We start from the raw sequence: 19,705 nt of genomic DNA, 5'->3' as shown, positions 1-19,705 counted from the left end.
CTCTTGGCCTCCTGCCTGCGTGTCTGGCCAGAGAGGATTGGGCAGAGGGAATTGTGTGCCTGGGGGTTGGAAGAACATAAATTACAAACTCTTGTTAACAGGAGGGAAGAAGTTCTCCTGGAGGCGGAAGGAATATTTGGCCCAGCCTTCTCGGACTTGGTCTGTCAGGAAGCCCTAGACCTCTTGTGGGCCCTCAGGCAGGGTTGCATTCCCAGGTGGGACATTATTTGAGTTTTTTTGTGCAACTACATTGTACCACGTCTTTCAGTGTTTCTATTTCAGTGAAAGGCTTTATCTTGGGGTTTCAGTGATTTGGTTTCAGAAGTTATTTAGAAGGTGTCCTTTCACACCTTCTGCTGCTGTTACTATTATGGAGGGGGGAGGAAAGCCTGCAGGATGCTGGGTTAAGTGAGAAGCAAGTACTCATGTTTTATATTTTCTTTAAATGTAGAAAATCCCATTTAAAAGTTAAAAAAAACCATTACTAGTCTGTTGTAATTTTCATTCATTTTAGAAAACACAACCTTGTTTCTCTACTTTTGACCGTTTAAGAAGCTGGTGGTGCATAAACCATTTAAATAATCCTTCCAATATGTATAATACAGAGAAGCTGGGAAAATTCTAACCGTCTGAATTACTCAGTACTACAACATCTTTGAGGTTAAGAACTTAAGCCCTTGGGTATTGAGCATTAGAGGTAAATGCCCTAATTTGCCAAACTGGGTGTTTCCTATGGATACAGAATAATGGGCAGTCAGAATACTCAAGGAATATTTATGCCTGGGATCACTGCTGGAGGGCAGGTAGTTAAGTAGTTTTTCTTTGGTTTTAATTGTGATTAAATCCAGTTATGAGTGTGCTTGTTCCTGATTTTCGAACTTTTCCTTCCTGTCCTTGCTGTTTTCATCTAAGGTATTATAATTAAAGGTCTTTATTTGCAGAATAAGCAGGTTACCTCCTCTTGCTCGGAGAACTGAATGGTTTGTGGAATGATGTTTGTAGTTAAATGCTAGGACATTCTGATGAGCGTATATTTACAGATGTCCTCCCACTGCATTTTATGTGAATTGTGTTTGATCGGAGGTTAGGAGGTAACCTCTGAAATTTGAAAGGCCGTAGCCTGAGGCAGCTCCTAGAACTCTGTGGCATTTGTGGCGTAAAAAATATTGTCAGAGGTTGAACTGATAACTTTTTGCAATGACAGTAACAGGGAGTTAATTTTTTGTTGGCTGGTCTTGGGATTATTGGTGGACTTTCTCTATAGGCATATGGAGCATCAGACTGTTTATGGCTGTCTGAGCTTCAGGAAAACTTTAGAACACAGTTTCTTTCTTTTTGTTGTGTTAACTGAGTGTGACCCTCACCCCTTTCTTCACAGGCCCACCTCATTAGGACTGAGTTTGGGTTCCAGGAAAAGTCTGAATTAAATCCAATTTTTGATCAATATTTGATCATTTTCCAAAAGGCAAAATCAGTGAAGGTGAGGATCATAATATCTTCTAACTTTTTACTCACTGATGTATAAGTCAGTGGGAGTCTTCTTGGGCAGCCAGAAGTCCTGCATGGAGTGTTGGGCTTTAAGCAACCCTAAAATTTGACAGGCAAATGCTTCAGCTGAAAATTACTTGCAAATATGCTTTTGGTACTTTACTGTCTATTGGAATCACTTTGACTCCTCATAGCAAGGCTGAATGCTGGATGTTGCTGTATGTTGTTTAATAGATGGGCACTTATGTTATGTATGATTCAGCAGAGACCATATATGCCTTAGTAGCAGGTTGACTGTTAATGAAAGACCGTCTCTGATTTTCCTAGTGAGATGCTCCTCAAACCTTCTTTTGGACCGATGGGGATATGTAAATGTTGTAGGTATGTAGATAAACAAATATCTGCTTAGATTGTGCATTTACTTACAGTTAGACATTGGGAATGCATCATGTATAAAATGGATTAATTCTTGTTTTGGTTTCACTTGGAGTTCATGAAATAATTTTTCCACACTCTTCACTGGCATCTTTTTCATCACGGTTTTGGTTCTCAGCAGAGCCACCTAGAATCCTCTAGCCTGGTTAGCAGAACCTCTCAGCAGAGTTCCAGCCTGGTTAGCAGAACCTCTCAGCTCTGCTTTCACTTGAGCCATTTGAGATGAGGCACTTTTTGAATCAGTTAATTATGCTGCCCTTGGAAATTTTATACCAAGTTACAGGTACCCGCTGCCTAAGGTTAGGACTGTTGGTTTTTTTGTTTGCCTGTTGGGAAGTACTTGCTGTTATGTGTTGCTTCTGAAAGTGATCTTTTAAAAAGTCCTGTTTTAACAGAAGTGTCCAACCATTGCAGTTGCTAAATGTGTGCTAAGTTTCTCAGCCTAACTTGTTTTTGTTTTGTTTTTACAGTTGTGTGAAGTGACCCCTATAACTCCCCCAACTAGCATTGGTTGAGGTGTTTTGGGGCAACATGTTTTTTTAAAAGAGTTTTGTAGTTCCAAATTGAGTAATTTCAAGAGTATTTTTTAATATGCTTTCATAAGAACCCTAATGTAAGACAATTCTAATTTTTTGAGTGATTTTTTTTTGGGGGGGGGAAATCTCTTGCCTTATATTTGGGCATGCACAGAATTTACTGTGAACTTGGAACCCAGGCTGCTCGCAGGAGATTCCTGAGGACACTGGATTGGTGTCCATCCATGACTCTATGAAGGTGAAGAGGACAGGCATTTTTACAAATTAAAGAACTGTAGAAAATTTGGGTAATGCTGTTGATGATATAACATGTAGGCATTAGAGCCTGCTTTGTCTGGGTCGTGTACCTTGAAGTACTTTGGGATATGTTTCAACTAGAAATCTCTTCTGTATCTCTCAGCTGGTGTGCCTGGGACCCTGTAATGGGAAAAGTCAAATAAATTAGAGACTCATACAACTGATATCTATTAAATGTTTTATTTTATAAACACATACATATTTGTGTTCACCATGTTTTAGATGCAGGGCTAAGGACTTGTCTTTGAGTTCCAAGTTGACTTAAACCACAGCCAGAGTTTATGATTTCCTATTTGTTTCTTTCAAATGGAGGACAAAGAGACTTTCAAAGAATTCTGAATGGAGCACCTTCTAGATTTTAAACAATTCCCACTTAATATCGTACGGTTTGGTTTTTGCCCAGTTTGATAATTTTATTTTATTTATTTATTTATTTATTTTTAAAGATTTTATTTATTTATTTGAGAGAGAGAATGAGAGAGAGAGAGCATGAGAGGGGGGAGGGTCAGAGGGAGAAGCAGACTCCCTACCAAGCAGGGAGCCCGATGCGGGACTCGATCCTGGGACTCCTGGGAAGACAGTCGCTTAACCAACTGAGCCACCCAGGTGCCCTAGTTTGATGATTTTAAAGAGGTCTGTCTTTGGTGAGTATTTCCTGAGTGGTCACCGTGTTTTTCCAAGGAGTGACTTCTTTTGCACTAAATGTCTTTTGTTTACATAACACTTCATTAAAGTTTATGTTTGCCATTTATCAGTATATTTGCATAAACATGGTTGGGAATCAAGCCAGTGAATTCCAAGTAAGCACAGGCGTCCCTGGGCAGGTGGGAGGGCTTGGACAGCAGTGGGCCAGGCTGAGCCTTCTGAGGGGTTGAGTGCTTTAGGCCATCGTATGGAGGAGATGGGGAGTTGACCGGTCCAGCTGGTCACCTCTTGGGACACCAGTTCAGAGAGAGTCTGCGGTATCTGGATGCAAATCAGTGTGTGTTCTTTAATCGTCAAAATTTGGGCAGCTTATGTTTGAGATTTTTCTGTGTGAACAATTACTGAGTGCCTACCATGTGTTGGGCGCTTTAGCATATGTTGCTTATAGAAAGCTCACCATAATCCTGTGAGGTGGGTGGCATAATTAACCAAGAGGGACTGATATATGGGCAAAATGGTCAAGTCAGAGAGCCAGGAAGTGTTGGGTTCTGGGTATGTTCTCAGGCTCGTTCCCCTGCCCTTTCTATTCTGTTCTGCTGGGCTGTATCATTAGGGTTTTGTTGTTGTTTGGTCTTGGATGGAATAAGGACTCCAGAGGAAATGGCCCAGTGTCTGGAGGCCCTCACAGAAAAGCCAGACAGCTCAGAAGGACAGCGGACAAGAGGTTGACTTGTGGTCTCCGTGATGACAAGGGCAGACACCAGCCTTTGGAGACATGACAGATGAGTCACAGTGAAGTCCTTTTGGGTCTGTTTTCAGAAGGCCTCTGGGTGTGGAAACAGCACCTCTGAGACTTACAGCAGTGTTGTGTTTCAGGTTGTGGCCGGTCGGTGAATAATCTAAAGTTACCATTCACTGAGAGCGCTGTGGGCCAGGTGTTCACTGAGTGCCCGTGTGTGCCAGGGCTTGAGTCAGCTGATGGGAATTCATCTCACCTGTTCCTTACTATGGCTCGGTGAATGGGGCAGTGGAGGCACCAAGATTTCCTTGCTCAGAGACACACAAGGAATAGGGGTGTTCTTGAAAGGTGAACTTTGGGCTGACAGGCTACCAGCTTCGTGGTTAGGGGAGGCCTCTCGCTCTATAACAAACCCAGTTAATGAGAGACCAAGGTCCTGAACTTAAGTAGCACTCACTTGCTAGATCCATCTGCCCCCTGGTTGCAGATTCTCTTCCAGTTTGAGGCCGCCGTCTTGTAAACCCAGGCTGTGAGCCTTATGGGTAGTTAGCAGCAACCGTGCAGAGTGGTGTGTGGTCCTGAGGAAAGAACATCGTATCAGTTGTGGCTTCGGCGGCATGTCACAGGCAGCTCTACGTAAATGACACGAGTGGTACATTTGGAATCTGAATGGGTGGTGATGGCATCATATCGTCGTGACAAGACTTAATAACAGAAAGGAGGGTTTCTTCCCCTTATGTTTGCTCTAGACCACCCTCACAGACTTCTCTTGTCACCTCAGGGGCCAGAATTGCATGCCAGGCTGGTGCCTGGACCAGCCACAGCTCAGCCAGGGACTTGGCGCACAGGATCAGCCTCCCGTCCGGGGACTGAGGCCCACTGCCTGCCCTGGGCATGTGGCTGCAGACAGGGCAGATCCCTGGGCTTCGTGGAGTCCTGTGAAGAAGGAGGGCAGGGGTAGAGCACAGGTGGATTTATCCTGACTTCCTTACTTCCTCACCATGTGCCTCTGGGCAGAGGTTTAGCTTTTCTGAACCTTCTTCTTAGGGAGAGGGATCCTATCTGCTTTATCAGATAAATGAGACCATGTAGCTACAGTGCCTAGCGCACATAACTGGCAGTCATTTCAGTGCCTATTACTAATACAAAAATCTCAAAATTTTGTATCACTAGTATGGCACACTCCACAGGGCCCACCTTCCTGCCAGTAGATTCATTTATATGGTATCCTAGGTGTGTGTTTGTGTGTGTGTGTGTGAGCACCTGTGATACAATGCTTTGCCTTTAGATTCCAAGTTGTCCTGTGTCACCATGACTAGACTGTTGAGCACTGATGGACATCTAAGTCAAGTGCTTGAATCTGTCTGTTTCACCTTTTAAATTGCTTCTGAGTTTTATCTTTGTTATCACAGGTAGTGCTCCCTATTCTTACAAGCTTAATTAAAGTGAAAAAAAAAATCCAAGTTATAATCTGTTTTAAGAAAGGCAGGAGGGGAGAATAACCCCACCCAGTTGTGGGTATAGCTGGTTGGCAGGCTCTCCTGAAAACGAAGCCCACCTCCTTCATTTGTAGGACACAAGAGCTGGTCTACCACTGCCTGGAATTAGGCTGCTCAGTGCGGTTGAGCTGAGCAGAATTCTATCCAATTGTTCCTTCGTTCCAGCTTTTGAGAGCCCGTTTGCTTGCTGGAGCATGACGAAAGCAGGTCTCAATTATGCAGTTGTTTCAAGTGTGTATTTCAGTTCAGTCTGTATTTAATCTCTCTTTTTCCCAGTTAACACGCTCTTTTTCGAGGTACATGTTTGAAATAAAACATCAGCAAGGATTGAGTTAGGGGGAAGTGCTCTTTATAGCCCCACTTGCAAAGGCCAAGGTCAGTTTTTATCAGACTTGCCTTGCTTGGAAGATCTTCATATTTGATGAATTAGAAATGCATGCTCAGTGGGTATCCTATTGGAATTCTAATTAACCTTAAAAGAATAAGGTGTCAAGCCGAAGGTGTTGGCAGCGGTGAATGGTTTAAACATTGTGCTAGCACACTATACCATGGGGCTCCCTTTTCCCATTGAGTGGAGGTTAGAATAAAAGCGTATAAAGTAGTAGCACCATTTGAATTCTACTCACAGATGGCTGCCTTTTTGGGCCCTTGATGGCTTATGGATATTTAGAGATGTGGTTGTCCTGTGGGAGACCTGAAAGAGCATCCGAGAGGAGTTGCTTTGGTGGGTTGTTTCTCTCATCTGGCACATGTGTTTACGTTGTTAACAGATATGATGGTTATCTGCAAACATGAAGATATTATGATATTTGCATTTCTGCTTAATGGAATGTGTGCATAATGCTCATGTGAATTTATATGAGTTTAAATGAATTAGGATTTGCTGCAGGAATTCAGGTCAATAGAAGTGGTGAGAGACTTGAAGAACACCGGCACTGGGAGTGGATATAAATGTTCTAGAGCCCAGAGCACGTTCTCAACAATGCTCAGACGGAAGGAGGCTTCCGGGAGCACCGGGGGTTCACAGCGAAGCTGTCACACAGTAGTTTAAGAGATAGGATAGTGTGCATTCTCTTCTGCTTCCCTGCACACTTATTTGAGCACCTACTATGTACAGGCACTACAATAACATTTGGGATACAAATTATATTGGTCTTTAGAAAGTGGCACAAAATTTGCTTGCCACCTTGCCAGCAAATGGAACCCCCGGCTCATGTTCAAAACAGCGCTGGAGTCCTGGCAACAAAAACTACTGTGCCTTCTTTGACAGTTAAACTCCCAAGGCTTCATTTGTTCTACACACAACATTGCAGCACTGCCACCTATTCATCCCTAATGGTTTAGAAATTTCTGTGTTAAGAAGTATTTACTGTTTATAGATAAACTGTTAGATTCCTTAACTCCTTATAATCATACTTCGAATTCTGCATAACTTAAAAATTGCACCTACTTCCCCTTCCCGAGCATGGCGAAAGGTAATTACAGCCAGCTGCACTTGTGCAAGATGAAGCGTACAGAGCGTCAGGATGGTGCGGGCACGCAGCCTTTGCGAAGGTCCGTCACCTTAAAATAGATAACCTGTGAGACTCACCTTTATCTACCAGCTTCATGGTGCCTGTGAGTTAATGGTGGCACTAGCAAAGATTGTCTGGAGCCAGTTCATGGTCTAAAGATGTGCAGAAGGAAAGATAGGTGCTCCTAAAGAAAAGACAGCTCTTTTTTGGCTGAGTAGACGTGCTTTTGTGCCTTCTAGGGCTGCATTCGGATTGTATGGTTCTTAGGGATTTGGACATTTATCTGGAGTCACCATCTGACAAACTGAGCTTTGTCACATGCTCTGTGATAGCAGTTTCCCCAGAGTTAAGGTGTTGCCCCCAACGTCTCAAATGAGGTGACAGATCTTGGATTCTGAGGAGGACTTGTTATCCCTGTGGTTGAGCCTCACCAGGGAGAACGCAACTGCAAATATCAGCAGCCTGTTTGACAATGGATTGTTCGGCTTTGCAGTCAGCCCTTCACCGGAGACAGCGAGTCCCCCAGAGCTGCATGGGTGAGGGCCCGGCCAGCAGGAGCTGCACTGTCAGTGTGGGACGTATGTGAGGTGCATTCACAGGCTGGTGGAAGCTGTCTCAAATACGGCTGCTCCAAAGAAACGGAGTGCTTTATTGACCAGAGATAGTGACCCATAAAATGTTGAAACTCAGATGACAAGGCAGAGGTGAAGAGTAGAGGCCAGTGGAAGGCTTTTCACTTAAAGTCGGGGCAGGGCTCCCTCCTGCTGTCCTTCCAGTGCAGCCATGGCATCCTCTCTAAGGGCCCCAAGCCGATGTGTATGATGCTCTGTCCCAGGATCGGCCACTGACCCCCTATTTCATTTGTTCCTTGTGAACCATGAGTCTGTTCAGGGTCCTTTTACATACTGATGTTCTTCCATTTCCCCCAAGCTTCAGCAATTTCTTGCAAATTACAAAATTTCTTTTTTTTTTTTTTTTAAAGATTTTATTTATTTATTTGAGAGAGAGAGAATGAGAGAGAGCACATGAGAGGGGGGAGGGTCAGAGGGAGAAGCAGACTCCCTGCCGAGCAGGGAGCCTGATGTGGGACTCGATCCAGGGACTCCAGGATCATGACCTGAGCCGAAGGCAGTCGCTTAACCAACTGAGCCACCCAGGCGCCCACAAAATTTCTTTTTTAATTTAGATGTTACAGGACATAGAATTTTCTTTCTTGTTCCTTTCAGCAAAAGGCATATGTACTCTACATGGGGTTAATAGCCAGCCTGTGAAGTGTGGTTGATATTACTTGTAGCATTTCCTATGTGTCTCCACACTAATCAGTGCATCAGCTTTAACCCCCAGCGCCTAGAGTCCGGCTGCTGGTGTACCAGTTTTCCACTCAATGCTTTACTTCCTGTAACAACCTCATGGCTTACACACCCTTTCTCATATAACTCTGGGCTGTTCTGGGGTTGCTATGAGCTGAAGAACCCCTAAAATACCCCTGACAGCCAGGCCCTCTGGGGGTAGTCCTGGGGGCTGAGAGGACTTCAAATGCTCTCCCCACCAGAGGACAGGGCGCTGGGTGGCTTTGGGTGGGTGTGGGCATGTCTGTATTGAAGGGATTGGTCTACACCAGGTCCCAGATGACTTCACCTGGGTAAAAAGATGGCTGTCACCAGTCTAACCCACTGAAGCCCAAACCTCTGCAAGCCCTATCTTTTGTCTCTTCTGCACATTTTCTGATTCCATTTTTATTTCCTCAAGCTGTTTTCAGTGTTCTTTCTTCACTGTTCCCTTCTGTGGGCTGCGTGTTTTCCTGACAATTACTGCTTTGTTGGCCCTTTAAAGTTTGGATCATCTGGCTTTCCCGGAGGCAACAGTTAGTCATGTTGTCTCTGTTCCCCTTCCTCTAGCTTTCTTAGTGATTAGCAGGTTCTCCCCAACACTGAGAATAGCTCAAAGGAGGGACGTGAGTGCCTTGCAGCCTTTTGGCACCTGCCTTCCTTCCCAAGTGCTCCGGGCCAGGCGTGGAGCTGATCCCCAGGCTGCAGAGGTCATCAGTCCAGCCTGACCCGTTCTTTACAGGTGCAGACAGAACTCTGCTGTGGATTCAGGGTGCCTGTCCCGGGAGTGGTGGGCAACACTTGAGGATGTCTGTGAATCCTGGGAGAAGGGTTAGGCTTCTAAGTCAGCATCTCTGCAGAGATGGCAAAATGCTCCTTTGCTAGACTCAGGGGAAAAGGGGTCCTGAAGGCATCCATGGGAGGTCAGACCTGGAGAGAGAGGAGGGTTCAGAGTGGCTGTGGGGGCCGAGAGGAACACTCCCAGACCGGTTAATGCAGCTCAGCAAGGCTGGGAGCTCACATCCTATGCCTGCCGGGCTACTCTGTGATGCTCACTGGGCTCTCGGGTGTGCTCACTCTGAGGACGAGGGCATCCTGTCTGTGCAGGTTAGTCCCCGGTGAATGAGGACATCTTTCTGGTTGTCCCACCATCTCATGGCGTTCTTGTTGACAGCAGTTTTGCTTTTGGATGAAGAGACATGTCTGGGGTCCACAGCGGGGAATGTTCCTGGCTATGCCCTGTGGGGCATACCCATCAAGGTCATGCCACCCTGAGAGGGGCCTCGTGTCATGGGCTGGCAGCTTTCTTCCTGGAGACTCCCAAGGTAGCACACACAGACCTCCCCGGCTCTTACCTGGAAAAGCCACATGGGGAACTTCTCTGCCTTGTCACCTCTGCCTCCTGGGCCCTGCTGGGTCTTTCTCGAGTTCCTGGGGTTTCTCAGATGTGTTTCCTAAGGGCACCTCTGGTCTCTTGCTCTGGTCTCCCACCTGGCCTCCCTGATCCCTACCCCACTGCTGCCCTTGTGGGATAGCTGCTGCCTGCTGGGTGGTGATTTCTAGCCCATTGTGCCGAATCATCACCATGTTCCAAGTCCCCTCTGGGTGGATTCTGATACCTTCAGACTGGGTAACCTGTGTGCCCCCATTTCATTGCTAGCTGCCCCCTTCCCACCCATACCCCTCCTGCTGCATTCTTTCTAGCAGTGGGTATTTATTTGAGGTCTTATATTATCTTCTTAAAAATTCACATGAATGTTATTCTAGAATATGCTTCCTCTGATTTTCATATAAAACCATGGGGTTTTCTCCTCAAACTTGGAATCAGATGGGTTTCCCATGACTTCCCACAGCCCTGGCCAACCCAGCTGCCCCCATGGGTTCCCCAGCACATCGGGCACAGTTGTGGGGGGCTGGGTGCCACTGAGCAGAGTGGGGTGGACTGGCTTTCAACAGCAGGAGAGGCTGCTGCACAGGGGGCCTCTCTGAGGAGGGGTGGGTGGTCTCCTGTCTCCTGACAGCGGTGTGCACTGAAGGAGGGTTTTAGATGTGACTTTTGTTGTGGGCTTGTCCCATTTTCAGAAGCCCCACTTCCTTCTGTGGGTGAAGAGCTGACTTTGCCCTGGGTGCACCACATGGAGCGTGGCCTTCATTCTTCATTCTGGAGCGTGGTCCAGCTGAGGTTTCTTTTCTGATAGTTGGTGTTTGGCCTTACCCGCAAAGTAATCGTGGATTGTTGCTGAGTGATGGACGTGCTGTGGCTTGTCAGCAACTGTGGGGAAAGGTGGCTGTCATTTGGGAACACTTTCACTTTCTAAATGGAAGTGGGAAACATTCTGTCAGGTTGAGGAATTTTCAAGCCTGTCGGTTTTCAAGGTGACAATTGTCATGTTGACAGATGTGGTGAGGGGGTGTTACAGTGGAGTGTCGAGGACTCAGAGGTAGCATCCTGGCTGATGGAGGGTGACCTGGCAGGAAGAGCAGGGAAGAGTGCCACAGGGTGCCTGTGTTCCTGGTGGGGACATGGGGAACCCAAATGTGGGGGCCCACTGTGATGGCTGCACGGTGTCCCAGGTGGTACCTAGTGATGCTTTATGTCGATGTTTGTGTTTCTTTTAATGATCCTTTCTTTTAGGTCAAGTGGTCCATTAAAAAAAAATTATGGCAGTTAACACGAAGTCTTATTTGGAAGCAAATTTAAATAAAAAGTGAGTCAATTAAAGAACCTCATTAAGTAAATACGGTGAAGATGCGGCATGGATGACTATAGTTTGGATAAAAACTGCCTGCAGTCACAGAATAAGCAGACTTTGTTTTTCTAGAGCATCTTGACATTTATCTTTTCCACCCCTAGTTTTCTCTGTATATGAGCTGCTGGGGCCTGGGCAGTGGGTTTGTAAGATGGGAGAGGGTTGGGTGAGGTGAATATGAGAGACAGGGGCAGCATTTGATGCTTGGAAGCCAACTTTTGGAAAAATTGCTTACAATTTTTTTTTTCAACTCAAATAACAAGTGTGAGCAACTTAGCCTTTGGGGTTTGTTTCGGGCTGAAATATCAATGGGGCAGGGAGGGTTAAGAATTACATGTGTCTTTGGGGTCCTCATGCTCGCTGAGCTGGGGTCTGAGCTGGGCTGTCCTTATGCCCATCTTCAGCTTGTGGCACCCACCTGGCATGGAGTCATATTCATGCCCATTTGAACCAGTCGGGCACCAGACTGGTACCTGAACTTGACAACGTGTGATCACAGCAGAAAAGTGGCACAGGGTTCAGGACCGAGAGATACACAAGGGGTAAAGGAAATGGTCAAAACAGGCTCTCCTCCAACCTGGTCCACAGAGCTCAAATGTTCTGAGGGTGGTCAGGCTCCATGGTTCATCTCAGGGCAGAGGGCTCTGCACTCTGGTTCCCAGTCTGAGAATCCCAGGTCAGGCTCCACGGTCACAGCAGGGCTGTCTGGGTAAGCTGATGACAGAATGCAGAGCTGGGAGGGCCTGACCTAGTACTGACATCTTACAGGGGTTGAGATCCTTTTTGATTTTCCTTCATCAGCTGTGTTTGTGGCACCAAGTTTTATCATTACTTTCTCAGAAGGGACAGTTAACATCTTCCTTTCTGCTTCTCAGACAGCACCAAACCCAGTTCCTGTCACACTGGGCCAGGCCCCTGATGACCACACTCCCTGCTGGCTGCCTGTGCCCATGGCCCAAACAATTGTCCCACAATGCTGTTTGATTGTCACAGCTCCACTGACTCTTCCTTTGGGCCAGGTTCTAGGTCCTGTGGTCTTGTTTCTGCATGGCCCATGGCTGCTCTCTCATCCTGCACAGTGAGGTCCCCCCTGGCGTTTGCTCTGTGGTTACACAAGACCCAGCACCTTCTTTGCCATTGATTGAAGGTGGGCCATTCCTAAAGGATGGGTACCCCCTTCCTCCGTCCTTGTCCTTGGGACACTGTAGAGAAGCCTGTCATCATATCATCTGTGTGTGCTTCCTTAGGTGTCCTCCATCCTACTGTGCTGTCTCAGGGGCTGTCCTGTAGCCACTCCTCTTCATCTCCCCAGTGCTGACCACACATCGCTGAGGGACTCTTGGCACTTCTCCAGGCCACGTTTGTCTACGTTCTCATTGCATGTCTAAAGCTCTTCTCTAGAATTTATTCTCTGGTCATTCTTTAGGTCTTGAGTTTCACCCATGCAAATGTTCATCAGGGTTCACTATAAGTTCACCAGGGTCAGGACCATGCCTTGCACTGAGTCTGAACCCCCTGTGTAGGAGCAGAACTTCTGTAGTGGTACTGGTATTGGTTAGTTGGTTCTTCTGTGCTCAGGAGTGTGGTGGTAGATGGCAATGCTTCTGAAGGAACAAAGCAGGAAAGAACAGATGAGCTATGGAGGGCTGCATACAGCCATGGGCAGGCTTGGAGCCTTGGGGCCTGAGAGTCTGGACTTAGGTGGCCCTCTCCACGTATCCTGGCAGCGTGCTGTGGGCCAGCCATTAGGCACATGATGTGACAGCTGGGCTGCAGTGTCCTCATCTGGAAGGTGGGGACCAAGAAGAGCATCCAGCATCTCAAAGGACTGTAAGCTGAATGAGTTCTTACCTAAAACGTTCTGAGACAAGTACTAGATGTATAATAGGCATTTAATAAATGTCGTTACTGTTATTATTCTTGAGCCTTGAGTTTTCATAATAATAAGTAGTAGAATGGATGAACCTCCAACAAAGTTGGGCTGAGAGCCTAAGGAAGGACGTGGGGGCACAGGTTGGGGGACCCTGCAGAGTCTACATATGCATATCTTTGTTGCAACTCTGCCTTTCCAAAATCTCAGATATCCCTTTCATCTAGTTCTGGATCACCCGCTGGTGTCCTACATTTTAGGGTGCTCAAGGTAAAGTGATGTTCTTCTTAGCTGCCACTTCTCCCCTGCCCACCACCACCACCCAGACGCTCCCACAGCCACCAACCCTTGGGAAGGGGGACCCAGAGGCCATGCTCGCCCCGAGGAGTTGGTGGCTGTGGGGCAGGAGGTGGGCCCGGCTATGTGCATAGCCTGTGACCCCTGCCGGAGCCCTGGCCAAGCCATGGGCGGCTCCTTAGGAGCCCCGCTGTGGCCTTTTGAGGGTCACATGACGTTGGCTGGTAGCCTTTCCAAGTGAGTGGGAGACCAGCATTCCCCTCCCTGTCTCTCAGAAGGTTTGGGGGCTGTGCCTCCTCTCAAGCCTCCTCTGGCTCAGGGCCTTCGCTGCCACAGAATTAGTTCACTTTCTGTGGTCCTGCTGGGTGCTGTGTGGAGGATCTTCCCAAAGGTACTGACCCAAGGCCTTATTGAGGATCATGGGCGCTGGAGAGGCTTCATGCAACCTCCCAGCCAGCCCCACCACGTAGAGCAGCCTTCTGTGTCTACAGGTCTCGACACCACCACCCTCCCCATCAGACCTCCCTGGCCCCTCTGCCATGCTCCCCGCTCTGGAGAGCCAGCCCTCTGCCCTGGCCTCCCCCCACCTTGCACTCCATTCTCAAAGTCCTATTAGTCAGTCCTGCTGGTGTTAGTACTTTGTCTCCTCTCCTCTTGGTGCCTTTCCTGGGGCCTCCCTCCAACCCAGGGGCCTCTGGGTCTTTCTCCTCAGCCAAAGCTCTTCCCTCCCTCACTACGGTTCAAACAAGCTCCTCCCCTCCCTGTCTCTGCTCCTTCTCCCCTGCCCCGCAGGCCCCGTGAGCCTGGAGTGAGTCACAGACGGGCTTTCTCTTTCTCCAAAGGAGACAGGTGTTGGCTAGCACCTTCCTAGAGGTGCCGGGGAGAAATGACCAGGGTGCCTGTTTCTTGAAATCACAGCTGCCATGGCTACTGGGAGGTCGTCAGAAGGAAATGCGCACAGGGAGACAGTGCTGCACTCTGTGAGAGTCTATCCGCACAACCTGGAGCAGCCCTGAGGCCAGGTTCGCATCTACACTCACTTGGAAAGGCTGCCAGCCTTGCTGTCAGCAGGGCCAAGTGAAGGCGGTTGTGGAGTTGTTGCTGCAGCATGCTGTTGGCACAGCGCACGGACACCAGATCTGTGTGTGTATTTATTGTTTTCCATCTGCTGCTTGGTCAACAGGTCTGATAAGAAGCCAACACGTGGGCGAACTATCTTAGAGCACTAAATGGGGTTCTAAACATAGTCATAAATGGTCCAAGAAAAGATTCCTCGTCAATTATTCAAGAGGGACACATCAAGGTCTTCTAGCTCGTCATTGATTCCAGTTCTTTCAAAATGATTTATTTGTTAATTGTCCATCCAGTGACCTTTCTCGTTATGTTTTCTGCTTCTGGGTCTTAAGGCACTTGGTTTAGTAGTTTGAGTCTGTCTTATAAGTATGCAGAAGTTAAGCACCAGCTGTTTAGGTAAAATGTCTAGAACTTGAGCCTGACCTGTTCATTTTTCACTCAATAACTAAAACATGTCAAAAGACATAGATATGTTTATTTATATACATACATATTAATATATAGAAAATATATGTATACATTTATACTTTGTATAAATTGTGCGTTTAAGATTATTAATTTGACTGGCAGTTCATCCCTTTGAATGAGAGTTTGGGGACTAGCTGGCATCTGCTGATCTTTAGGTTTGCTTAAGATTGCTTGGCTCTTCAAATATATTTTGAAAGAGGTCATCTGGGTGGGTTGTGGTTGGTGACTGTGGGAGTCAGGGTGCGGAAAGCACCCCAACATGCTATGTGGCCCATCCAGGTCTTGTCGTGTTCTTCTCCTGGCCTCCTGCCTTGTGTTGTCACTGAGGGTGGGATCCTGGGTCTGCCACCGGCTTGCTGCAGGACTTGGGTACATTGCTTACCTTCCCGAGTACCCGTTTCTCTTCTGTTCATGGCCTGTGTAGAGTGTGCCTGGGGTGGACAGGGAGGTGTGGCTGTACCCAGGGCAAGGTCGGAGGGCCCTCAGTGCTCAAAGTGTCGCTGGGCCAGACCTTACTAGGAAGCCAGTATACTGTGGTGAGTTCCTTCAAGGGTAGTTTTGTCTTTTGGACAAATTGATAAGATGCTGTGACTCAGTCTGTGTATAAATTTGTGCACGTGCAGGCTGGTACATTTGAAAAATGGAAGAAGGGTTGAGTGGTTGGCTCTGGGGAGTATGATTGCTGACTGGGGCCATTCTGATGAGTAATAGACCCCATTAGATCACAGTAAAATACTTGATGATGTATAATTAAAGATAACATTAGTCAGGCAGAAACCACAATATTTAAAGATATGGAAGGGATAATTTCTAATGCTGAAAAGTACATTCATGACTTAAGAAGCAAAACATAATATGAATATATTTGAATCATGAAGTTACTAAGACTTGGGTATGGATAGGCTGCTTGTTTGTCAGGACAGCTGGTGTCTCAAATATTTGTAGTGACAGCGACCACAGTGCTTTTAAAAAAAGTATTTTAGGTGAATTAACAGCTTGTGGAACAGTTCTGGATTGGTGATTTTACCAAAAGAAGTTCTGTTTTTTGTTCTTTGTGGAGTGGGCAGAGCCCATGTGAGCTTTGGGTCTGAGCTCCCCTGTCTGCACTTTCTAGTGTTCAGCCGCACATTCCTCCTTCCTCCCTTGCTCCCTTCTCTCATTTACTCATTTGCTTTTCCCTTGATCCACTTTGCTGGGGCCCCATATGCAGGCCAGACACTGTTCTGGGCTCTGGGGAGAGCAGCGAGCTTCGCGAGCTCTGCTGGTGGAGCTCGCACCCTGGTGAACAGGGAAGGTGTGGCCTGACCATGCGAGTGGCAGCACCCACCTGACTTTATGTAAACTTCTCTAGTCAGACATTCAGAATAGCCTCTGTCCCCATGGGGACCAGTGCTCTAGCACAGATCCTTCAGCTCTGCACTGAGCTGTTTCTGGCTTGGCTTGAGCTCCTTCACTTCCTTTAATCAAGAGTCAAGTGTCTGGCAGACAACTTCAGTTATTAATAACGCTGCTATTAATATTCATATTGGCAGTCTTTTGCACTTCTAAACCTCTTTGCATCTCAAAGGTTACCACAGTATTTCATAAACCACAGATGAATGGCTTCAAACGCAGGCGGGGGGCTCTCCCATAGTGAGAGGACAAGCAGCGTGCCAGGCAGAGAGAGAGGAAGAGCCACGGCAGGGGGAGTTCATTTGTTCAAACGAGCCACCCACTGCCTGTCACTGTGCTGGGTGTACTGCTTGGCCCGCATTCCTGTCACCTGCAGTCTGGTGCGTGGAGGACTGCACCTCTCATCACAGGTGTGCATGCCGGCACGCTTCCCTATGCTGGTGACATCACAGAGAGCAAGAGAAAGTCTCTGACTTCCCGGAGCTTCCAGTTGGTTGGTGTTATGGGCTATCCAGAGACTGAATAAAATGCTAATTGAGAAATCTCAGCTACAGTGGAGATGTTTTGTAATATATGTATTTTTATACTCTAATTGGGTTAAGTTAGATTTAAGAAAATCATGTGTTCTCTTTGCAGTCAATAGATGATTTTTAAAATCCTATTGGAAGATTGAAACCATCCTTTAAAATACTGCACCTGTGTTCTTATATTGATCCAGCGGTTGCCGACTTGGGTTACATGTGGAAATCCTTGGGGAACTTGCCCAAACACTGAAGTGTGGGCCTGGCCCAGAGGTCCTGATGTGATTGGTCTGGTTGCAGCCTGGCATCGGCTTGTCAAAAGTCCCCGGATGTAGCTGACGCCACCGTTGAGCAGTATTGGTTTAAACCACAGAAGGCCTGGAAAAGTTGGTGGGGTAGAGGAAACCTTTCCTGGAAGGCCATTCCCAACCTGCAGAGAAGTATGAAGGATTGTGGGAGCAGAAGACTGGAGAATCTTACCAGATCTCTGCTGGAAGGATGAACAGCTGGGCTAGGACAGGTGGAGAAGGGAGGAAGAGTGTTCCAGCAGAGGGAATAGCGGGCATTGTGGCCTGGAGTCGTAAGGTGCTTGGAGCAAACGGGGAACTGAAAGGAAGCATTTGGGGGCCCAGTGGGGGTCGTGAGACCAGCTTGAGATAAGGTTGGAGGGGAAGGGGGAGACAGAGGTGTGAGACCATGCTAGGGATATTGGTCTTTACCTGATGGCAGTTGGAACCATTTTATTTATGAGCCTGGCATTATTCTGCTGATTAATTCACTTAACAGGTAATTCTTTAGAAAAATAATTTTGTACAAAAACAATGAATTCAACTCATGAATTACGTAGTGAAATAGGTACTCTGATTACCCGCATTTTGTAGATGGGAAAAGTGAGGCCCAGAGAAGTTGAGCAGCTTATCACACAGCTAGTGGGTGGGAGCTGGGACCTGAACCCAGGCAGACTGGCTTTCGCTTTGGGCTGTGCATTGTTGTGGGACTGGTGCCATGCACGTCATTTCACAGAGCAGGAAACCAAGGTGTGAGCTAGGATTAGAATTCAGTTCTGACTGCCTCCAAGTTCACATTATTTTCTCCTCACCAGCTGCCCGGACCGAGGGGAAATTAAAATATTTTGTGCTATCTTTTACCATATTGTAAAAAAAAAAAATGTATGTATAAAGATGCAAGTCAGTGGGAGAATTTCATATCTAAGCATAAAGAGCAGATGTAGAACGAGGAGATGATGGGGGAAGGGATGGGAACAGGAAGATTCTGTCTCTTCTGTGGCTGAAATGCTAGTGAAGGTCAGCTGTGCTTTGGGGGCTCAGTGTAGGAAGAGGCTTTCAGAGGTAATCTTGTGTCATTGCACAGTGTGATATGCTGTGTCTCCCTTGTATTTGGGGAGGCGGGGTCCTTGGGTTCTTGCTTATGTTTGAGTTGTTCTTGATTCACAAGGCGAAATGCACATTCTGGAAAGTGTGTACACAGTGACCCACAGGGAAGTGCCGGTGCTGTCTTTTTGTTCTAAGTTTTCATACATAGGTGGCCTCTCCCTGCCATCTGAGTCTCCTTCTCTCTGGATTGAGTGTTAAAATCAGGCCCAGATGTTTGTGGGGCTCCACATTTGTGGCCATGGAGACAGACTGAATACAGAATTTTTTTCCCCTGGACATCTGCGCTTACATGTCTCAAAAACATTTACAGAAAGCTAATGGATTAACATGTGTTCAAATAAAGTCTTTTGATGGCATGAATTCTTAATCTCATACTCCAAAGCAGCACTGTCCATAGAGAGAATGTGAGCCACATGTGTAATTTGAAATTTTCTAGCAGTTGCATTACAAAAGGTAAAAAGCAGCAGATGAAATTAGTTTAATACTGTATCTTATTTAACCCACTATATCCAAAATATTGGCATGCAGGCATCAGCCACTACAAATCATGTTAATGAGATATTTTGCATTCTTTTTCCCAAGCTTCGTTTGAAGCCTGGTGTTTATTTCACCCTTAACAGCACAGCTCCATTCTGACTCGCCCCCCTTTCAGGGGCTCAGTAGCCACACATGGCTGGTGGCACTGTGTCGGAGAGCTGGACTCGAACACCTTAGAACACTCCAGGTACCATAATAGAGGTTCTGATGCTGACATGCTTTTTCATGACTCTGACTGATTTGTACCCATACAGTGTACTTTCAGAAGGTTTATAGGCAACAATCTGAAGTTTCCTCTGATACTTGAATTGTTGTAGTGATAGAATCTGCAAACCACTGCAGGAATTTTGGGACTGAACCTAATGTAATAACAGCCTGGAGGGCTTATAAAAGGCACGCTGAGAAATTGCTCTGAAACCCAGAATGCGCACATTTTTCAGACCCAGCGGATTATTTAAATTTCCCAAAGGGAAGTTATTACTTCTCTGACATGTCTCCTCATCAGCAGTCTCTTTTCAGTGGTCTTGATGGACATGGAGTCTAATTTTGTTTTTCTTCTGGCCCCTTTTCAGAGGGAGTGGAATTCAGTGTCTGGATTTATGTTCCTTCATAGGAAGAGTGCGCAGTGTTTTAGGATTAAGTGATTACAAAGCTGTCACCTGTCAGCCTGTCCGTTTTCTGAGGTGACAGGCAGTATCATAAGGGGAGGTGGGCAGTTTCCCCTTCTCCATCATCCCGTTATATCTTTATGGTTTGGGGGAATATGTGTGGGGGTGGCCTGCACTTTCCCTGTGCATTGTCAAATCCTTTATGCAGTGTTTTTTTTTTTTTTTTAAGATTTTTTTTTTTTGAATGTGAAATGAGTATTTTTTTTTATTCTTATGTTAATCCCCATACATTACATCATTAGTTCTAGATGAA

General features: G+C 46.6%; 1 protein-coding gene across 1 annotated transcript in view; it reads left to right on the top strand.

Moving 5' to 3' along the window:
- Window positions 1–19,705, top strand: part of SH3RF3 (SH3 domain containing ring finger 3) — a 319,279-nt gene that overhangs the window by 2,374 nt on the left and 297,200 nt on the right. The window contains exon 2 of the mRNA XM_081832297.1: window positions 102–215. Coding sequence (XP_081688423.1) covers window positions 102–215 — 114 coding nt within the window. The remainder of the gene's footprint in view (window positions 1–101; window positions 216–19,705) is intronic.

This window comes from Leptonychotes weddellii, chromosome 10 (genome assembly GCF_054177405.1).
Source record: "Leptonychotes weddellii isolate Sample4059 chromosome 10, ASM5417740v2, whole genome shotgun sequence".
Taxonomy (NCBI): domain Eukaryota; kingdom Metazoa; phylum Chordata; class Mammalia; order Carnivora; family Phocidae; genus Leptonychotes; species Leptonychotes weddellii.
This window is presented reverse-complemented; position numbering and strand designations above follow the sequence as displayed.